This window comes from Syzygium oleosum, unplaced genomic scaffold (assembly GCF_021117445.2).
Source record: "Syzygium oleosum isolate NSW1041296 unplaced genomic scaffold, Sole_v2.1 Sole_v2.15, whole genome shotgun sequence".
NCBI classification, from domain to species: Eukaryota; Viridiplantae; Streptophyta; class Magnoliopsida; order Myrtales; family Myrtaceae; genus Syzygium; species Syzygium oleosum.
In genome coordinates this window covers 5,011,790-5,034,651 of record NW_026607499.1, presented here as the reverse complement: position 1 = coordinate 5,034,651, position 22,862 = coordinate 5,011,790, and the positions used below count along the sequence as shown (strand labels likewise).

Sequence of the window (22,862 nt, the reverse complement as noted above, 5' to 3'; positions counted from 1 at the left end):
ATACAATAACTTTCATGTCAAAAGTTCCATTGAGTATGGTAAGGCGGTACTGCTTTGTTTAGTGCTAATCCTTTTCGCCCCCTATTTGGCCACCTTACCTTTGCAGGACCACGGAATTACATATAGCTCTGTAACCTTTTTGCCACCACTCAGCAATACCTTCATCTCATCAAGAATTTGCTAGCTAAATGGATATGACAAATGTCCAAACCCGTCTGAATTTTGCTCTCTAAATTTATGGAAGATCATCGCATAAAAAGTACATGGATTAAACTACTTTCCTTCGGCAGCAGACCTGTAATAATTCTTCACAAAGGCTCAAAAAAGGACCGTGGTTTTGCTGTTGCAGTCTCGGACAAGAATGGAGGTGTTGGTGGTGGCGTGTGACCATGATTTTCGGACACTCTTTTGCCTTCTCACACCGCACTATAAATGCAACTCACTCCCCCGTCATCTCTTATCTCCTTTCCTCCGTGGCCGTTACATTGAGGAAACTAACACCTTCACGAAACTCACACACTCGTGAACTAATCAATCTTATCTCGAACAGTCACTTTTGCTCCATCATGAGTATATATGTATAGGCGACGCTAGTCTCTCCATCTGTGTGCCAAACCACAATGCCACCCATATCAAGATGGCCACCCGAGATCCTAGCGACGGTGGTCTCAGAGCTCAAGGTGCAGAGAGGGATCGCCGTGCCGCTGGTCGTGATGAACTTGACCTGGTTCGCCAAGATAGCCAGCACGACCGTGTTCCTAGGCCGGCTCGGGGAGCTCCAGCTGGCCGGCGGCACGCTGGGGTTAACTTTTGCTAACGTCACCGGGTTCTCAGTCCTGAACGGGCTGTGCGGCGCCATGGAACCAATCTGCGGTCAGGCTCACGGGGCTCGGAACTTCAAGCTCCTCCACAAGACCCTTTTCATGTCGGTCCTCTTGTTGTTAGCAGCATCATTGCCAATCTCTTTCTTGTGGCTCAATGTGGACAGGGTCCTGATCTGTTTTGGCCAGCAAGAGGACATTTCGCTCGTTGCCAAGACCTACCTCTTCCATCTCCTCCCTGACTTGGTGGTCACCTCCTTCCTCAGTCCCCTCAAGGCCTATCTGAGCTCGCAGGGCGTGACCATCCCAATAATGTTCGGCTCAGCCCTCGCCCTCGCTTTCCACGTCCCGATCAACATCCTGCTGGCAAAAGCGAAGGGCCTCGAGGGCATTTCGATGGCGGTCTGGATCACTGATCTGATCATAGTGATTCTACTCGCCCTGTATGTGGCGATTGCCGAACGTGGCAAGGATCGGAATTGGAAGGAAGGTGGGTGGTGGGAACACAGAATTCGCGATTGGATCCAACTGCTCAAGCTCTGCGGGCCATACTGCCTCACCACCTGCCTCGAATGGTGGTGCTACGAGATCCTGGTGCTGCTAACCGGGCGGCTAGAGAACGCCAAGCTGACGGTGGGAGTGCTGGCTATCGTGCTCAATTTCGACTATCTCCTCTACGCAGCCATGTTATCTCTAGCGACATGTGCATCCGCACGAGTATCAAACGAACTCGGGGCGAATCGGCCCCATATCGCTTACCAATCGGCCTATGTATCTCTATTAGTAAGCGTCCTCTCGGGTTGCATCGGCGCGATGCTCATGGTAGCATCTAGGGGGATCTGGGGCAATCTGTTCAGCCACAACCGGGGCATCGTGTCGAGCGTGAAGAAAATGATGCTCCTGATGGCTGTGGTGGAAGTGGTGAATTTCCCGTTGGCAGTCTGTGGAGGAGTCGTGCGGGGAACGGCAAAACCGTGGCTTGCGATATGCTCGAACCTTTGCGGGTTTTACCTCCTAGCCTGCCCTTGGGCATAGTCTTCGCTTTCAAGGTGGGGCTCGGGCTAGCCGGGCTGTTGCTCGGGTTCTTGGTCGGCGTGGTCGCTTGCTTGATGTTGCTGTTGATGTTCGTTGCGAGGATCGACTGGGATGAGGAAGCTAGAAAGGCCCAGATGCTGGCCTCCAGCACGCAAGAAGAACAAGTTGATGGAACTCAAACACATGCGGAAAGAGAAAACCGCACGGCGGCGTGAAACTAGCCGCCATGTTACGTCTGTCGTAGCATCGCATCGACCGAGCCAATTGTCTAAGTCCACCACCATCTTGTGAAGTTTGCCTGCTTGATTAGGCTTGGCTTGCCTCGCTGACTTTGCGAGTATGTAGTTCCTGTTCCAACTGTTCTTCCAAGCGTAAGTAACTTTGGAGTAGTTTCTTAACTAATACACTAAGAGAAATGGGCGTGCGTTCAAGTCGACGGTAATAATCGACGACGAAACCACCAAACCGAGTTCAAGACGCGACGCCAAGGTAACGACCCGATTTTGCGTGATTGGATGTCGTCTGTGCGCGTTCAGATCACAGAATTTTTGCAAAACCCGCGCTAAAGTATCGAACTGCATAAATGGATGGACGAGCGATTGAGAGCAGTGAAGTTACCTTAATCTTCCAAACTAACGAAACCCGACGATCTTCACAAGTACTTTGCCCATCATGTCCACGTTCATGCCTTGGGACCTCAAAGTTTAGAAAACACCGGTGCACTGCGTTTCGACTGTCTTGCGACCCGGAACGAGCGAATACCATGCCGCCGCCGATTCGATATTGAGTGGGTCAACCGGAGCCGATTTATAGAGGGATAATGGCTGTAACGGCCATCGGAACGCGACTTTGAGGTACTCCGACACGAATGTTTCGCACAAGCGCGACCTCGTTATTGACACCTAAATTTTACCTAGTCATTTAGGGTTTAATTGCGTAAAAAATTAGGGATTAATTTTTAACCCCTAAACGAAAATATTTTCATTAAATTAATTGGCATATAGATGTTAGGCGCATTTACATTAATAGAATTTAGTGAAAACATATTTTCCTTTTGTTTTATTTATTTATTTAAAAAAATCATTATAAATTAAAAAAAAGAAAATAAAGAAGAAAAAACAAAAGAGAGAAGATACAAAAGAGGAGAAGGCCATCTGCTTTCTCTCAGGGAGTGCACGTAAGAAGGGGGGCTACGAGAAGAGAAGCCAAAAGGAAAAGGAAAGGAAAAGTCAAAGAAAAAATGACAAAAACAAATAATAAAAAAAGCTTTTCTTCTTACTCTGTTGACAGCGCAATCCATTCAGAAAAAGGCAGAACGCAGCACGAAGCAGAAGAGCAGAACGCAGCAAGAAGCAGAAGCGATGCAGAGGGGCAGAGGATCGCCCGGCGCGATCTTGGGGTCAGGAACCAGCTGGCCACGGCAGCTGGCGGTGGCAGGAAGCCATGCACGCCTGCTGTGGCCCTCAAGAGCCAGTCCAAGAAGAATAGAGAGTGCGACCAAAGAAAAAAACACAAGGAGAAAGAAAAAACAGAGGGAAAGAAGAAACGGAGAGGGAGTTGAAGAGGAACCGGAGAGGTGGTCTAAACGTTATATGTTGAGAATCGATCATAAACTCCGTCAAAATCGGATCTGTGTCTCCATTTTCGGGTTGCACCACACCTGATTGATCAAATGTCCAAACCAGACTGTTTAAGTTTCCCAGTGTCGAATCCGGTGGTGTTGTTTTTTTTGTAGCATTTCGTTGCCAACTGAGACGGAGCTAGAGTGAAACACGCTGGTCTAGATCTTCACATATCACAATAGGGTCGAAAATTGCGTTGGATGTCAGTTTAGAATACATATCTCAACTTGCACGTTACATGTTCGATGAAATGTCCAAACGAGGAACCAAATCGATTTTCGCGAATCCATGCTTGGAACTTGTTTTTTTTACGCTTGATTAGTTCTCATATATGTTGAATGGTGACTGCAATCTGTGTTTTTTACGTGGCTTTGTTGCGATATGCACTTCGTCCGAGTCGGCCGTGTGTACGCGTTCCTTCGCGGAGGAGCCACTCCCTTGCCAATGAAGCCTACGGTTGAAAGCCGTCCTTGTTAGCTCCCTGGCCTTCCCACTCCCGCACAGGAATTCTTGTTTTGTTTGTTGGTTTGTTTGCTGTTGGTGTGGTCTTAGTTAGTGTCGAAAATCGGCCGCCGATGTTAGTGGTTTGGTGGCCGGAGAGGTGGCCGATGGGGGTGATTCAGTGACAGCTGCGGTGGCCAGCGGTTAGGGCGTGAGCCCAGTGGCGGTCGTTGGCATTGGCGGCCCGTGCCGGCGGTCGGAGTGCCGAGGTGAGAGTCACGTGGAATACAGGCAGGCGTGAGGAAGTCTCGGTGAAGGGCCACCGAAGAAGAAGAAGACTCCAGGAAGGAAATGCTCGTGGGGAGAGAGACCAGAAAAGACAAAAGAGAAAAAAGAATAAAGAGAAAAACAAAAGAAAAGAAAAGAGAAAAAAAAAAAAAATTTGCTAAAGGGGGGTTCCGAGCGGGTCAGAGAGAACCGGGTCGGGCGGACGGGTCGAAACCGGGTAGGGTTTTGTGCTTGGGCTGACTTTAGGTTTATTGTGTTTTAATGGCTTTGGGCTCTTCTTGGTTCATTTCGTGAATGGGCTGATTTCGTCAATTTGGGCTGAAGTGTTATTTAGGTTTTTATTTATAGTGGGCTGGCCTAGGTGTTTTTAATTAATTGTTTTTGGGTTGTAGTTTTTTCTATTCCGAAGTGGGCCTTCGCCGCCCCCGCCTCGCGGCGGACCCGGGCCGGAGCGCCCGGGTCGGTCCCGATCAGGGTCGGATGTGGAGATCCGACCCGGATCCGATTTATAATATTTTTAATATTATATTATTATATTAAAAAAAATTAACAAAAAATTCGAAAAATCAAAAGTTTTATTTGGACTTTGGAATTGGTTTTTCTTGCTCTATTATGTGATTAGAGTCATGTTTCATTGCACGTTGTTTGGTTTGTGCACTTTAAATTGCGTGTTTAATTTAACCTCAAACGTGATTGACCATGCATGTTAGGTTCTGGTATTGACGGTTGCTTCCCTTAGCTTGGTTAGGAATCGAATTTTGAGACTCCCAATTAGTGTAAACATGTTAGGCGGTAATTGAACAAGGTTAGGTACCGAAATGGCGCTAATTGATCAATTAGTGTAATCAAGTCCCCGTACCCATTGAATCTCTAGTTCGTAGAAGTAAAGCATTTCTCCCGTGCTTTACTTGGGTGTCTAATCGACCCACCAAAAAATCGATTAGTGGCGACTCCTAGATGAGATTGATTTGCATGTTAACAACTTAAACTTAAGTCGCGAATTGGTATGGGCTTGGGAGAGCTCGAGTTAGGTTTAACTTAGTAATCCATTAGCCAAACCCCATAGGCGGCGGGGCCGGTTCGGGGAGGTCGCGACACTCGTGAATCGAAAGAATTGGAGTTCACTAGAAAAAAAAAAGTTTGCAAGGCGGAATTAACCTCTCTGTGATTCCTATAGAATTGAAAACAACGGCTCCATCGAGTAGACCCGATCATGGGCCTAACAGGCCCCAGGCTCGCTCGAGCCCATCCCGTTCAAATTGAAAATGAGCCCGACCCGACCTGCCCATTTGATCAGGTCCAGACATCATGGGCCCATTTTGGATTGCTGGATTCAGGCCTGCAAAGAGGTGAAGCTGGCCCACTGAAACGGCCCAACATGAAAACTCCACCAACATTAACCTCGTAGACCGGACAAGATACGAGCTAACATCTGAGTGGGTAACCGCTCGAATACCGAATAACTTTGATTTACATAACCGCTTCGTATTTTGCTTGTGAGATATTTGGAGGCAAGGAGAGAAAAAGCAAAGGGACAACATTTGTAACAAATGAAAATCCTTTACCAAACAAAAGTATACCCCCCTAACTAAAACACGAAAACTTGACTGGAAGAAAAATATTTAACTCCAATTTTCGTGCTTAAATAACAGAAATGATGGTGGATTTGATGTTAAGTTGGGCTATCTTTCATCGTCTTTTTTTCCCTAAACAATTTGTTTTTTTTTTGTCAGTTCCTAAATGAAAGAGATTATCTTCCATCCCCCAAGATTTCATGCCCCCTTGAATCATATTTCTAGTCATTTGTCTGGTGTCGCGTTGACTTTAATCACTAGTATGGTAGTATTATTCAATCTGGAAAGCTTCTCGGACCTCAGATACGATACATTCATCTTTGGCCCAAAGTACAATGTGATCTTTGAACTTTAATATAATATATAATGTCATTCCTAAACTTTTAATTTGTTCAATTTTATTACTGTACTTTTGGTAATATTCAATTTAGTCCATAAACTGTATGAAAATGTTTAATGTTGTCCCTGAACTTGAATTGATAGAAATATAATATTGAATATTCTCATATAGTACATGGACTAAATTGAATATGTCCTAACAGTCCAAGGATTATATGGAAAAAGTTAAATATTTATGAACAACATTGCACTTTGTGCTAAAGTTCATGAACCACATTGAACAAAGTTAAAGTTCAAGGAACTGATTGCACATCGGGCCAAAGTTTGGAGACCATTTGTATCATTATTCCAAAACGGAACATCTTGCACTATTCTTCCGTATTTTGTTATGGCATTGAAATTTAAATTCTTAAAGCATTCTTCTCTCATCAAAAAGTTTTTGGATTAATACCACGAAAAACCCCAAACTTGTACACTTGTGACAAATTTACCCAAAACTAATTTTTTAATCACCAAAAATCCCAAACTGGTACATTTGTGACAATTTTACCCTCCGTTAGTTTCCGTTAAATTGGATTAATACTACAAAAAATCACAAACGAATACACCTGTGACAAACGAAGGGTAAAATATAAAATCGATACATCCGTTAACTGCAGCATGTCATTTAACAAATCAATTTGACCGTAAAATTTAACGGAAACAAACTGAGGGTAAATTTGTCACAGGTGTACCAGTTTAGGATTTTTTGTGGTTAAAAAATTAATTTTTGGTAAATTTGTCACGAGTGTACCAAATCTGGAGTTTTTCGTGGTATTAACCCAAAGTTTTTTGAGTTCTTAACATTCATTTTTTGTCCCCACGCACGGCCCACGTGTGTCCCTCGTACGACTCTTGAAGATCCATTTATTACATTAACATAAACTATCTCGAGTTCATGCATATTTGACGCATGAACCATGAAAAGTTTCCCAAAAAGAAAAAACGAGTGGGCCGCCCTAAATATGTGCGAACTAAAAGTAAAATTAATGCTGTAAAAACTTCTTCAAATTGTCATCCATTTATTTAGCATCAACAAAAAAAAAATGAATTACTCATGCGATTAGACTGGGTCCCTTCATGTTCCTAAGATCCATCTATAGAAAGGAAAGAAAAAGAAAATATGATCTTCTCATGTAAAAAGTACAAGTAGAAAAAAAAGTAACGATTTAATGTGATTTCGTAGACACATAGTGTTAAGTAAATTGATATTTATTATCGAGAATAAGATTCGATGGTGCACGATTTCATACCCCCTCCCGTGAGGGGAAGTGCTTGAAATTCCAAAGGGGTGCCGCTGATATCAAGAGCTTGACTCGAGTGACAAAATGACTTGACATAGCATGCGGTAAACCTTAGTTTAGCCAATAAATTTTTATTCTGGATATGATTTTCTTTTGGAAAATCCTCAATTACATGAGACGAATTCTACAAAGCGATTTGTAAAGGGAATGGTGAGCATATAATCGGTGGGACACACCATCGTTAGAACTCGATTATCAACTTCAGACCAATGACAAGTGTCTTTTCGAGTAAATGAAGATGATTGATTAAGCTTCATTATTATTCAAATTGTGGATCTAACCCTAATAGAGCAAGATCAAATACAGCCAACACCATCTCCTTGTCTTCTAGTTCTTGATGATCGTTTACGCCCCAAATTGTCTGGGCATCAAAGGTTCGCAAGCGAGAACATCGCACGTGACCCTGAACCGTGGGATCTCTCTCTTCTACCGCTAGACAAAAGCATGTGTTTAGGCATCAGCAGCTATCAATCACTAGAACAAGAAGCAGAAGCAGAGATCCTGCCACAGCTTTCCCCAGTCGATAAGCCATTAAATTTCCTTTTTCCTTTTCCGGGAATTTTCCCCTTTTTAAGGAAAAATTAGGCGTACCCAACAAAACGGAAGTGGGAAAAATTGAGGAAAAGTCAACAAACGTCGCATTTCAGGGCACTGTCCGTGTGAACTGTGGTTGCAGCAAGAGCTGGGAATCGGTTGTTCTTGCTATTTTCCAGCATTGATTGGAGGGAGAGGAACTCCTCGATTGAAAGCGAATGGTCAAGACAGACTCGAGGGTTGGAATTCCAACAACGGGTGTAAACGTTTGAGGAAATTTTGGTATTCTTAAATTGTTCTTTTCTTTAGGGCATGAGTACATGGTGCCATGCCTCGACAGCTACAGATCTGGGCCTGGTTCTTGTACCTTCCATGTGCAGAAACAGGAAGAGGATTCATCGAAACAGTTGACCTACCTTCTCGGGCAAAGCCTTCGTTTTCAATCCTTCTTCCCCTTTTGTGCTTTGATGATTCGTGCTTGACGGGAAATACTCGTCTTGACCCGGGTTCAACAGACCAAGTGGATCACGGTCGTTGATCTTGAGGGATCCCTAAGTAATGCTCGTGTGAGAACCACAAAATCAATGGCTGTGATTCACCCGATTCAGCGGATAAAAAATTCTCATGTTTGAAGAACTCGTATTGAAGAAATGAAAACTATTTCTCATTTTTTCTCTTTATTTTGAACCAAGATTCTTAAATCCTTTTCATTGTAACAAGATTAAATATGATTGCGTTTATTCTTTGAATGGGTTCCGGAATGGATTCAAGTTACTCACCAATTATGTCTTCCAAGAGAATACGACAAGGGATTTACCTCTGATCGATGAAATTGCAAGTTATGGACATCACTTACATGCAAATATAACCAAAATTCAAAACCGAGCAATGTCCATGTTCGTAATACACCAATTACTGACGGCGTCAGAGTAATCCATTAAGTACATAACGAAGAAATGATAGGAACTCTTCCGTGATCTTCTCTCTACGTACATTAGGAGTCATATACAACATAATACGTGAAAATCTCTCCCTTGTGTGGACTCAACGTTTGACCACGTTCGACGCCTTCCTTTATGTCCTCTGATTCCAGATAACTTTGCATCTGGGCTTATCCAATTGCGGGAGCGCGACATTCTTCACATACAAACGAAGACTAACTTCTCCAACCCGACGATGTCTCTTTCATTATCGCAGGACCCTTCCATACATATAAACCGCCAGAGCCTCGCGCTTTTCTGCACACCTCGATCCCGACACGGATATAAAATCCATGTCGAAAACATCGTTCGGGTAAACAACTTTGTTGACTGTCTCCTGCTGGCAACTAAAGCTGTCCGATGCTGCAAGTATCTTCGACAGAAACGCCCGATTAAACAAAGACTTCACGAGTCCAGAACTTCTGTAAAACTCATGGAGAAAATCGAGGGCAGATGCTTATTATATGGGCACGGTGTTGGTCAACAAGTAATTTAAAAGAGATTGGACAAACGTGATATCTCGGGGAATTTGAGTAAGGTCGGACGAGAGGATGACAAATTTTTCGGAAATTTAAATTCGATGAGAAGGAAATGTGGAGACCAACTTGACGTTAATTATTAAGTGGGTTCTCCTTTTCAATACGTTGGGTGAGATCAGGCATATCCCCCAAGTGTCGGAAATTGAAGCATTTTGCTATCATCATAAGTGGCGGTCATGCTCGAGGACGAGAGGCGTTCCCTCACGGCAAGTGAAAATGACAGGAAATGGGCGATACTAAATTAACAAAACGATTGATCGACACGATTTACAATCTCGATAGTGATGAAGTTGTTCGTTTTTGTCTGACCAAAAAAAATTTAAATTTGACCGACAAGATACTATTCTTATGTGATAAAGCCCACTGAATAGTATGCATAGGATATCTGCATGGAACGAAGTTGTGCATGCATGAATTTGTTGTTTAGAGTGCCCCACCTCAACTGTTACATGAGATCTCGTATCAACGATTATGATATACTCGATCCAATGGGCTTGAATCTCGACAAGTATTTTATGCTAATTTGCCGGTCGAGTTTTTGTTCTTGAAGTAAACGATTGAAGCTATATGTTCTCTCTTGAGGCATGTCTTCTATGAAATCAATTGACAATTATGATGCGTGCAGTCATGTCATTGCGTAATGAATATCTCGCAAATACCATTTGCAGAAAATGTAAATGAATATACTAAATGAAGTGGACTGAACTGAAGAATGTGTATCTATTCTGATTTGTTGCGTTTATTTTTCATTTTAAAAAGGAAGCAAAAACCCAACAATTTAATCTGATTTTGATTTAAATTTTCACGAGGAACTAGAGGACTTGAGGATGGCTACTTTCTCTTAACCGAAACATCAATGGGATATTCACGAGTCTTCGCTCCCAAAAGTTTACCCCTCGTTAAGAAGCGCTTCATCACCATTTGAGATATTACTATCGATCAATTTTCTCGATGCACCGCTCGCGGGCTTCAACCTATTGAACCGTGTCATACGGAAAATTGACTCGGATTCAATGCTATACACGGATCATCGCCCCCGCAATATCGATGAATCGGCAACTTTCGCTAGTCCAGCGAACGCCCCTATATCCATACACACATCAATTGGACTTTTTCTTTTAACTTTTCCCGACTTCAATGAATCAAGAAGAACGGTCGGACGTTCAAGAGAGGGAGATGACCGATTGCTACCGTATGTTGTATGCAATCGATAACGATTCCACACATGATGGCATATAATGGATATGAACGTGACTCACACTTGGATGTTCTCGAAGATCGCGTGGTTAGGAGTTAAAGATTGATTGCTCCAAAAGCCAAATTCCCGCCAAGAGCCCCCCCCCCCCCCCCCCAAAAAATCCGTCGCGCAAACATCTGGCGCCAAAATTTAAACAGAAAGGCCACGTCAGAAGCAGCGCAAGAGATATCATTGGACCACCTGGATCATTCACGAGAGGGAAGAGAGAGAGAGAGAGAGAGAGAGAGAGACTCCTTTGTGGGGCAAGGGTCACCTCCAACGTTGGGACCGCAAACGAGTCCAAATTTCAAAAACCGCATTTCATTCTTGGGATTCCGCTTTGCCACCCCAACATGCGACGCGTGAGCCGGATTAATGTCCAATTCCGCGGTTCCCATTTGAAAGAGGTTTGCTCGAATGCATGAATATGCATTCATTTTTTGTCGCTCAAAGGCGTGAGTTTGTAACGTTGCGGTCGCGTATTCTCTAGGGGCCCGCTCTCACGAGCAACTCGATCTTCTGACGCGAGAGGTTGCCCCCGCATGGACGAGACGATAGAGATGCCGCTCTCTATAAGTTTCTTTTGAGTACTCAAAGTGGGACAAACGCTAAATTAGCAGAAGAAACACAGTGCACCGGAACTTAAATTAGAATACCCTATGAACAATGAGGTTCAATCGAGTCAGGTTTTCCGTGCCACCTTTTTTCGGCCTCCTGTCTCGACAGCCAATCGATTTTGGCCTAGTGGAAAAAAAAGGGTCATTCGTCTTCCGCGAGATCATGAGTTCAATTCACGTCGTGAGCGAAATTCTGAATAAATCACGTTGCTCTTATCGTGTTGAGAGATTTCTTGACTAGTAATATCTTGCTGAAACCACAATGACGGGCTAGCCAATCTCGAACCTTTGGATGCGCGTTTGTATATACCTCATATGGAGAGATTTCTGGCCGCTAGTATCTTGGTGTGGTTGTGGTTACGGACTTGCCAAATCAAACATTTTGCAATGGTGTTTGGGATCCTTCTTCTAAAGTTCATAGTCAAGTCGCTTGTTTTTAGTCACCTTTTCCTATCCTTTCATTCGGTGAAAAGAAAGATCGAGTTGAACGAGACGAACGTAAAGAGAATTTGAATGTTCAAGATTCAAAAGGAGAATACCGACCAAAGAAAAATAGAGTTTCAAAAGGAGAATAGACAAGAAAGGAATGGGGAGAAATCAATGCGCTCTCCACAGCCCTCCACGTCGAGCGAGTGGGGGGACCACAAATTTTTAGTCAAAGTCCGAATGGTTGCCTTCCCCTCGGATCCGATCCACCATGGATGCTTCCGACCAACCAACGACCCCGTCCAATCTGGCGGGAACATCAAGGGCTTCCCGCCAAACCAGTCCAAAGCAGAAAGGAAGTGGCTATGGCTATGGCCTTGCTTTCGAACTTCAACGTCCACGAACTCTCTCTTTTTAATTCGACACGCCGTTCATGGAATGGTACAAAGACGACAAGTTTGCACTAACACACACAAAAGTGCTCTGTTTACACGTTTTTAACCAACCTTTCTTTCTCGAATATTGAAACCGTTAGATCGTATTTATAACGTATGATTTAACAATCCTCGTTGCGTGTAAGTCAATCTTTTCACGCATAAGACATGTTGCGGAGAGAACCACATAGGGATATCTGGCGGAATTGGAAAAAAAGGGCAGAATAACAAGATTAATGAGTGGAAGAAAATTAAGAAAGCGTGTCGGGATTCAAAATGCTGACCTGTGCTCCGATGCCATATTATATGAACCTTTTCTCTAACTGTACTTGATATGCCTAGAGTGCCGGATCGACTTTCTCTTTTCTGTTCAAAAACAGAAGTAGGTCCAATCAACTTGATTATTTGCTTTAGGCATTACCACAGGTGTTCCATGCTCGTCACGAAACATTTGGATTTATGACTGCAAGATGTCATCACTCAGCATCGTTTGCGACTCATCGGTCCAAGGTTGATTAGACCCATCACCGTAACTCCGCCTAAGTATTGGCTAGTGGTATGAAACCCATTCATAAAGCTAAATAGAGCGACGGTACATAAAATGAGATCATTTTAAGAAAATAATGAAATAAAAAAAAATGTAGCAATTTTGCATGTCACGAGAAATCCAAGGTCATGTTTGCTCCTGCAAGCATTTAATATACTATGCAAAGTTTAATAAGGCCCGAAGAAATCTTATGCGAATCCATGGATTTAATTTTCCATGTTGTGAAAATTTCTGAGATGTTTCGAGCTAAAAGGGTTCAATTCGAAAAAGCTAAAAAGTAAAAATCAATTCATGTACAATTTTTTTTTTTGGCTTTTCGAATTTGTTAGTTAGCTTAAACGACCACCATAAAAAGTTGTTAACTTCTTCGAATTTGTTAGTTAGCTTAAACGACCAGCATAAAAACTTGTTAGGTGAATCCGAAGCGGGTTTTTTTTTCCAATTTTTCGGACAGTACGGCCCCCCGACCCTATTCAAGCACATAGTTACAGAATAAACTAAATAAACAAAAAAATAGCAAAGCGCCAAGCACGCACCTCGATTTAACATTTCCATCCCAAATCGGGGACCTCCCCTTCCTCCGCCCGACACGTCACGGGACTCCTCGTACCACGCGCGCACCTCCGGGTCGTGTCCCCGACCAATTAAATGCGACCAACGGGGACGTCCCGATTTGGAGCTCGTACCGCGCGCAAATGACCACTTCGCCCCCCCTCCCTCGCCCCGGCCCCCACAAACCGCGGAGGCTGATCCCCAGCTTAACGAACGGGAAATAATAATAAGATCCGGGCAATTTCACGAAAAAGCATCCGAGCATCGGCGACGGGAGGCGGGGGGGGGGGGGGGGGGGGGGGGAGGAAAGATCGTCGCGAGCAGTACGTGTTAAAAGACTAGATCACTAATAATAATTGACCATTAATTAATGCCGACGGAGAAAATAATGCAAAAGAGAAGAACCGACCCGACCCGACCCGTGCTACGGTGCGGCAGCAAGAAGGGGCCCCCATCTGTTACGAGATGGGGAGCGTCGTCACGTGCCGACGTCACGGTTCCTCCCCCCCGCTGCGGATCGGCCCTCATCAATCAAAGACTTAATCAGCAAGCCAGGGCTGATCCCCCCCCGCGGGCCCCACCGAGGGGGGGGGGGGGGGGGAAGCACGTGGACGAAATCTCTCCCGTCGGATCTGGAGTGCCCACCACTCTCCCCCCCCAATCCACGGCACGCGATGGAATCAACCCTGCTTACAGGCCGGAGCAATCACGGCCGTACATCATACTGATTTCTGTCGCGACATGAGGCGACGGTACTGACGCGCGAGCTTGCAAATATGTATAGCCGCTAGCGAAGGCACGCCCGCCCGAACGACGGTTTTACGGTCGACGGATCGAGCTGTTTTTTTTTTTTCTTTCGGAATCTAATCGATCGTCTTTTCCGCGACCCGACTCGATTTTTCCTTCCTAACGTCCGTGCTCCTCATCATCGATCGCTCGAGTTGCCACCGACCACGTCGAGCAAGTCGGATTGCCACGTCAAACGCCTCTGATCACTGTCGGAAACCTTCGTTTTCCGGGGGAAGAAGGTTGTGTTAGATAGAATTTTTGTTTTTATGGAAAAACGAGTTTCTGCTGAGGGATATTTCTAGAATTAAAAATCGTTTTTCCAGCTGGAAAATGGGCCCCTCGGTGCTCCGCAGTCCCCCCCACCGAGTGGATTCGCCCAACTTCAACTTCAACTTCAACTTCAACTTCCCATTCCCATTGGAGTGGAGACCACGCAAAGGACCCAATCCCCCTCCTCCTCCTGCCGCGACGGCACAGGTGGCGTCCGAGCTGGACAACGAGGAACGCCCCCCAACCGACACGTGGCGGTAAAGACGGTTGACCGAACGACTCCGCCCTCGTGTTTGAATCTCGGAGGAGGGAATTCCAAGCGGGGCGGGGGGGACAGCTCGGGCAGTCTCTGTCTCTCTTCTCTCTAGAGTCTCTAGAGCTACACGCCTTTTTGCGTGTGAGCGTTTTTTTCTCTCTCTTTTTCCTTTTCTTCTTTTGGTCGATAAAAAACCGAAAGGAAAAAGGTAAATTGTAAAAATGAACGAATAAATAAGATTATATATATATATATATATATATCTGGGTTGAGGAGGAGAGGGACCGAGTTAAGTTAAGACCAAGGCATGCTTTTTGCGCTTTCAAACCAGCGGGGAGGGGGGAAGAGAGAGAGAGAGAGAGAGACGAAAGGGGATTGTTGAAGCGAAGCTTCGTTTCCACGGCGATTCGACCGAAGGCATAAGCGCGGATCGGGCGGCAGAAGGGAGGAGCTTGAGCGCCTCTGGGCATTTCGCGCCGTTCGGCTGGAATTGATCGGAGCCGTTTCGCTCTTTGCGCGTTTTTCGGGATTTTCTTGGCCTTTTCCCCTTTACTTCCCCGAGAGCTGCCGCCGTCGCCGCGGTCGTTTTTGGGCGGACGTTTCGTTCGGGGAGGTTGCGCCGAGGTCCGTACGGAGGCTTGAGACGAAGGCTGTCGCGGGGGGCTTTAGTTCGTCTGCGCCGATGGAGTGGCCCGTGTTGGACGAGTACGAGAAGCTCATCTTTCGAATGAATCCTCCGAGGTTGGGTCATCTTCTTCTTCCTCCTCCTCCTCCTCCTCCTCCTCTTCGTTTCCGCATGAGTTTGAAAAACTGCGTCCTTATTTTTGTGCCTGATTTTTTCTCTCTCGTGCACGAAGGCTCGGCTCTGTTTCCTCTTGCTTTCTGTGCTTGACGACTCTCGTTTCGTTGTTCTGTTTACTTGGTCGTAATTTTGCGATCCCACTTGTTTCCGGTGAAAGTTTTCCCGGGGCCGTCGCTGCCCTTTGCGTTTCTAAGTTCTACTGCTCTGGTTCTTCTTCTCTTCTGGACACCGATTTCGCTTCTGGTATTTTACTGCCAATTTTTTATTTACTTAAATTTTGTGGGATCTCTTCGTCTTACTTTCTCCATATAACCTTGCTTTTCTCCGTCTATGATTTCATGGTTTGGCCGTTATGATCTGAGAATGGATTTTCTGTGCCATTTTCTCACGCTGCAATCCGCATTTTCCTTCTTTACTTCGATTTCCCGACACCCTTTGCAGATTTTGAGCTGACCCTCGTATTTCTTTCCTTGGTTATTTCGCCCGTTTCTTGCGGATTCCAAGCTCATCTTGATATCTTCTCCCATTTGGAAACTCTTTTAACATCACCAAATCTGGGGATGATTTATGACTCCCCGTGTCTTCAATTACTAGCAGAATCAAAACATCATCCTTCATTAAGTATGTTTAATAATAATTTCCCCTTTTCTCGTTTTTGTTTTCTCTTTTCGCGTCTGGGCTTTTCGGCGACGTGCGATTCCGTTTGGAATTTGAAGTTCTAAAAAGGCAATTTTCCATGAATTGACCTTTCGCATGTCTTTTTGTTCACAGGGTCGTGATCGACAGTCGCGTTTGCTCCAGCGCCACTATTGTTGAGGTACGCTTCCACGAAACCATTCAAGGGGAAGAAGGGCTTCAAATGTCCTCTTATTCGTTCTCCTTTTCTGTTGGCTTGCAAGCAAAAAATTGACTCTGGGTCACTCTTTGCTGGGTCATCCAGGTTGATAGCGCCAGGAAACATGGAATTCTATTGGATGCTGTCCAGGTCTTCACGGATCTGAACCTTTCGATCAAGAAAGCCTACATTTCCTGTGATGGAAGATGGTTCATGGACGGTGAGTTAAGCTTGCCCTTTTTCTTTTGCTTTGTTCTTTCTTTGCAACAGTTCCTTGTATTCGGGAGGAGTTCGTTCTTGCTAATGTGCGCCTCAAAGCGTGTGTACTTTAGCTGGGCTTTTTCCTCGCTCGATGCGTCATGAGAAACTTCTCTGACCCTTCTTCCCTTGGATCTTCTGTGCGCTACAGTTTTCCATGTGACCGATCAGAACGGAAACAAATTAACCGACCAAAGCGAAATCAGCTACATAGAGCAGGTGATTTTACTGTTTTTTTTGTTTCGGAATTAATTGCGGTTCAAGACATGTTTATGTTGCCGCTCGATTGATTGTGGAAATTGGTGTCTTGCAAACTTGTCTTGGAAGTTAATCATTCCCTTGCACGTTTCAGTCACTTGGCGCCATCCACCATAGAAGGGACAATGACTACAGGGGACTGACAGCGCTCGAGCTGACCGGAACTGACCGTGTTGGTCTGCTATCGGAGGTCTTTGCCGTACTCGCCGACTTGCAGTGTAATGTCGTGGAAGCGAAGGTGTGGACTCACAATGGAAGGATAGCTTCGCTAATTTACGTGAAAGACTGTAATTCCGGTTCCCCCATTGAGGACTCTCAGCACATAAATAGGATCGAGGCGAGATTAAAGCATGTTCTGAAAGGAGATAACGACATTAGAAGCGCGAAAACGATGGTGTCGATGGCGGTGACGCACACCGAGAGAAGATTACATCAAATGATGTTTGCAGACCGTGATTATGAGAGGAAGCCAATCTTGCAGCCCAGTGCTGATTGTCCGGTCGTAACTGTACAGAATTGGACAGGAAGGGGTTACTCAGAAGTGAATGTTCAGTGTAAAGATAGGACAAAGCTTTTGTTTGATGTCGTATGCACCCTTACGGACATGGAGTATGTTGTCTTCCATGCGACCGTGAATACTACAGGAGACAAGGCATATCTGGTTGGTACATGATTCTGAATCCTCTGATATAATTTTGTCGAAATTATGATTATGAATAGGTTATTTGACTCTGGTTTCATTAATTTGATCGCAGGAATTCTACATCAGGCACATGGACGGAACCCCAATTAGTTCCGAAGCTGAAAGGCAGCGGGTGGTTCAATGTCTACAAGCATCGGTCGAGAGAAGAGCGTCAAAGGTAGTGTTTTTATTTCTCTCGTTTGCCTATCACATCAAGTTTTTCAGCACGACTCTGGTTTTCTAATGAGCGTGTTGTACTTATGCTTGATTGTTTTGCAGGGTGTGAGATTAGAGTTATGTACAGAGGATAGGGTGGGTCTCTTGGCCGAGGTGACGCGAACCTTCCGAGAAAACGGCCTCAACGTCACGAGGGCGGAGATCTCCACGACGATGGACACGGCGCTCAACATCTTCTACGTGACCGACGCGCTGGGGAACCCGGCGGATCCGAAGATCATCGAGGCCGTGAGGCACAGGATCGGGCCGGCCAATCTGCAAGTCAAGGAGCTGCCGCCGCTGTCCGACGAAAAGGCGGAGCGGGAAGAGGAAGCGGTCGGGGTGGCCGGGGCCGTCCTGTTATCGCTCGGGAGCATGGTGAGGAGGAATCTGTACCATCTGGGTCTGATCAGGTCATATTCTTGAAAGTGAAGAACAGGGCATTAAAGGGCGAATATGGTGGCGGTGGCGTGGGGGGGAGGGCATATTCTTTTGGCTTCTAAACTGGACCGGGGGAGGGGGGGGGGGTTTGGGAGTTGGGGCATGGCATGTACAGTGTAAATAGGTGGCATGTATAGTCGTTTAGTTAAGTGTTGGGTTGGGTTGGTTTGAGTTAGATAGAGACCCACCCCATATCATGTACAGTCCATAGGGGGGGACAGCTCCACCATATTTTCAAAACGATTTGGCTTTTTTAAATCTCCGAGATAGATTTGAATTCATCCCTTGAGGAGGGAGAGGGAGGGAGGGAGGCCAAAAGGGTGGTGGGGAGAAGAAGGGGCTTGTCCTCTTGTAAATAGGGGTTGTAAATTGCTGGCGGGAAGAGAGGGTGGAAGAGTAGTTGTTAGTAGATGACCAGAAATTATTCGGTACAGTCCATAGTTTGTACAGTTGCCTACATCAATTTAGTATTGTTGCGTTGAACTCTCTCTCTCTCTCTCTCTCTCTCTCTCTCTCTCCCTCCTTCTCTCCCTCGTACTGTGATTATTCATTAAAAAGAGGGGAGGGGGGGATTAAAACATTTCGGAAATGTACAATGTTTTGGCGGAGAAGAGAAGAAAAGGAAAGTCTCCCCCGCCGTTGCCGCCTTAGCTGGCGCATAGCTTATACGTGGGTGTGAACGCGAGAATATACGAGGGATGTGGGCGGACGGGGACCGGATGGTGCGGTGGTCCCTGCCGAGGCAACACTCAAAATCTCGGGTCGATTCGGTTGACCCGTGCCCTTTAGGGGGGGAAGGACTCGGGAAAAGCCAAATCCTCTTTACGCTCTTCTCTTAAACTTAATCCTTACCTAACGTTCCACGCCTGATGGATCGATCCCTTTTGGAAATGCATCTCCTAAGTTACTTTTGGAGCGTTCCTTTTTGTGTTTGGCCGGATCTGGGTGGGAATACACACTCACTTTCATGTCGCTTTTGCATGGCACCGACTATAATGGGTTGCTTTCCTTTCGGACGGATTAATGAATAGCTACCCTGTCTATTAAGAAAAGGGTAGTCTTTTGTCGGCGGTTGTCAGAGAGCCGCCGTCGCCGCGAACCAGAGAAATAACTAACTGTATACCTCTTTAAAAGAAGGGACGTATAATTCTCAACAAGCCCGATGCAAAAATGAAATCGAAGAAAATTTTGTGTGTGAATGGGAAGAGTTGGACTCTCTCAACCATCCGGATACCGCAATTACTTTGACTTTCGGCACAACCTAAAGGGCTAAGACTCCGACACTCTTTTTCCATGTTCCGCTACCAGAGCCAGTCGTAGGGCATGAACAGCAGGGCCAATAGATGACGCGAGTTCTCTCTGGGTTGGGTTGTCCCGAAATTCAAACACAAAATCTTGGAAATTCGACTAAATCTAGAAGTAGAAGAACATCGCTTGTCTGACTTTTCTCTTCGCGTGGCTCCATTTCGGTGCTCGGGAATTAAATTGGGGGGAGGGTAGAGTAGGTGACCAAGAATCATCCAAGCGATTTAAATGCTGACCTTTTCAAATCTCGTGAGAAGGCCAACCATCGTGTATTTGGTTTCATTCGTTCATTTCACACAACATCGGTGCACCGACACCCGCGGACTCTCTTCTTTCTTCCTCTTTTTGTGCGGTTGATTCTCGATGCACAAGCATGAACGCACGATGATGATACGATCCACCTCCTGTGCACAAATTTTGGAAAAATCAAAGATAAAAAGAAAACGTCCAAAACGACAGCTCGTGTAGATCTGGAATTCGGGTCATACGGTGCATGATCCTGCCCGCACCCCCCATAGATTGCGGTAGATAGAAAGCTCTGAACTTTTTACCTACTTGACTTTTTTCCGTAGTGGGATTGGATTTGAAATGTAAAAAAAAAAGACTAATTAAATTCGACCAAAAAAATATGGTGTATGTGCTGAGGACGTACATTGGTTCGATAGTTCCGAAGATTGAAGATCTTTGGAGTTGAAAAATCATTGGGTTTTGGCCTTTTTGACGTAATCAATCCAACTTTTTTATTTTATTTTAATGTTACCAGAGAAAGTTGCGGATGGTCACCACAGCTTCGATAAAATAATTCATAATTGCCGGTGCTTAGCAGCCTTTTTGGTTCAAGCCCGACCAATGGGTGGGTTGCTCAGGACCAAAATAAAGAAATTTTGTTTCCGGTTGCTTTCGCAGACTCGTTGAATATCTAAATTCAAAAAAAAAAAAAAGTCTTTGTTTTCGATTCACCGTCGCTCTCGCGTGATGCGCAATCAATACATTTTTTCATTAAGCACGGTTAACGAGCTCCCAGACTGGTTCGCTGACGAGACTTTTGATTGATTAATCGAGTTCACACGAATTGGCTTTGAAAGTGGCCAAAGAGAAAGGGAGAGAGAGAAAGATTTTGAATGGATCGGGTACTAGAATATCATACGATCAGCACCACCATTAAGATATAAGTTGGAGTTGTGGAAAATCCACGACTTTTGATAGCGTTGATAAATTTCTATTGAAGAAATCACCGTATTAGGATGGCATTAGTCGCATGTGGACTGATTCTGTTCGCACCGTGGCTTATAAATAGAGTTTTAGCAAAGGGATAATTGCCAATTTCACGTAATTTATTTAAGCATACTATAGTTGAGTATATGTATGTGCTGGCTCAACTCCTAGTGGAGAAGTATAGTACTCACACGCCAATGACACAATGCATGCCACAAATTTAGAAAAATAAATGGATATATCTCTAATTTTTTTTTGGGTCGGGGGATATATCTCTAATTAGATTGTGATATCCTCCTACATACTACCTCTCTTCATGTGGATAGACCTTTCAAGAGCTTTTCCTTTTGTTTTTTTTTATTAACATTTTTTCTCTACATTACCTCTCTCATGTTATGTGCAATCGGTATATTAAAAAATTTACTTTATTTAATATGATTGACGGATACTCATTAACAAGAATCTAGGCGACAACTAATCTTTTAGTGTCTTCCTATTTTCAGTTGGACGGGTTGTATGAAAAAAGATTTGTATTAATAAACTTGACAGGTAAAAAGAAAAAAAAGGATTAATATCACGAAAAATCCTAAACTGGTACACCATTGATAGATTTACCCCGAATTAATGTTTTTTTTTTGGTAAGGAAAGAAACGAAATAGAAAATAAGCCCCGAATTAATGTTTTGATCACCAAAATCCCTAAACCGGTACACTTATGACAAATTTACCCCAAACTAATTTTCTGACCCCTAAAAATCCTAAACTGGTACATTTGTGATAATTTTATCCTCTGCTGAATTGGATTTATAGCACGATAAATCACAGACCAATACACATGTGACAAATAGAGGATAAAACTTTAAATTGGTACACTTATCAAATCGTCACGTGTCCTCCGATTTAGAAATTTTAACGGTAAAATTTAACGGAAACTGACGGAGGGTGAAATTGTCACCGGTGCACCAGTTTAGGAATTTTTATGATTAAAAAATTAATTTAAGATAAATATGTCACGGATGTATCAGTTTAAGGTTTTCAATGGTATTAATAAAAAGAAAAAGAAAAAAAGGCAACATTCGTTGTAAGGGTAGGACAACGGAGCAACAGCATACACGTGGGAGGTGGGAGGCAGGGGGGGGGCCATAGGCTTCCGCGAGACGTCGAAAAGCCGCCGAGTGCGCCGGCTAACGGGGCGAGCTGAGCTGGCAGTCCTGCGAGCCGTACCCCAGATCACGTGCGGCTCAGCGCGACTCCCTCCCCGCCCCGTTCCCTTCGCTTAGGCTCTGCTTTTCAGGAACGCCTTTTGTGATTCGGGGGGGGTTTCAAGAACGAAGGAATTCATTCCATCTCGCGTCAATCCAGTCATAGAGGGGGGAAGACAAGCACATGGGAGTTCTGCACCAGTTCGATTTCGTTTGCTGTTTTACCAACGCGAATAAAATATAAAATAATACTAATGATGATGATGATGATGATCACAAACTGGTAATTTGTATCTCATTAATTTCATTTGTCCCGATCGATCCTATTGTTTAATAATGTATATCGACTGACGGTTATTTTACGATAAATTCGGGTCGCGTGGAAAAGTCGCCGTCGCTACGTTGCAACAAAAACCGCAATGGCCATTGAATTCCTCGTTACATATCACATGTAGCTTGAATGAGTTATCGTCACTGATTATATATCGTAATCATAAATGTGTCGGGTTACGGCCATGCATAAGACAGAGCGAAATTATCGGCAAAGCAGATAATAACTGGGCGACGGCGTCACAAAATTGTGGAAGAAGGCATCGAATCTATAAAAAATTAACTTGATCCTAACGATAATAATCCTCGGAAGTATCTCAACTAATTCATGATTTGGCTAACGGGAATGCAATAATTGGGAAAAAAAGAGTAATAAAATTAATCGAAATGAAAAATAAGGAATGGGAATGGGAGTTAATTTTCAATTTATCAGGTCGTGCAATCAATTTATGGTGTGAATATTGCGACTGTAATTTACCACTATTACAATCAAAATCGAAGAAATCACAAAATGGGGTCCGAGTCAAATAGCAATAATTCGAAACGCTTTTTTTAATATTTACATATTTCGAAAAACCCAATGACTCAATCGCATAGATATGTAAAATACATGATTTCCATGGAAAAAGAATTTCACTTTCGTCCTTCAAGAAGGGAGGATTATGAAAATCCTAT

General features: G+C 44.4%; 2 protein-coding genes across 2 annotated transcripts; both read left to right on the top strand.

Annotated features, from left to right (window-relative positions):
• Positions 1–343: 343 nt before the first annotated feature.
• LOC115687789 (protein DETOXIFICATION 56) lies at positions 344–2,214 on the top strand. The gene is given in 2 exon segments (XM_030613457.2): positions 344–1,839; positions 1,842–2,214. Coding segments are annotated over 2 exon segments (1,449 nt in total). The 5' UTR covers positions 344–620; the 3' UTR covers positions 2,072–2,214.
• A 12,721-nt stretch (positions 2,215–14,935) lies between these two features.
• On the top strand, positions 14,936–18,619 carry LOC115687847 (ACT domain-containing protein ACR8-like). Its single transcript, XM_030613530.2, has 7 exons — positions 14,936–15,385; positions 16,218–16,263; positions 16,387–16,501; positions 16,691–16,758; positions 16,892–17,458; positions 17,553–17,657; positions 17,759–18,619. The coding sequence occupies exons 1-7, from the start codon at positions 15,327–15,329 to the stop codon at positions 18,119–18,121; spliced, it is 1,323 nt and encodes a 440-aa protein (XP_030469390.2). The 5' UTR covers positions 14,936–15,326; the 3' UTR covers positions 18,122–18,619.
• Positions 18,620–22,862: the final 4,243 nt, after the last annotated feature.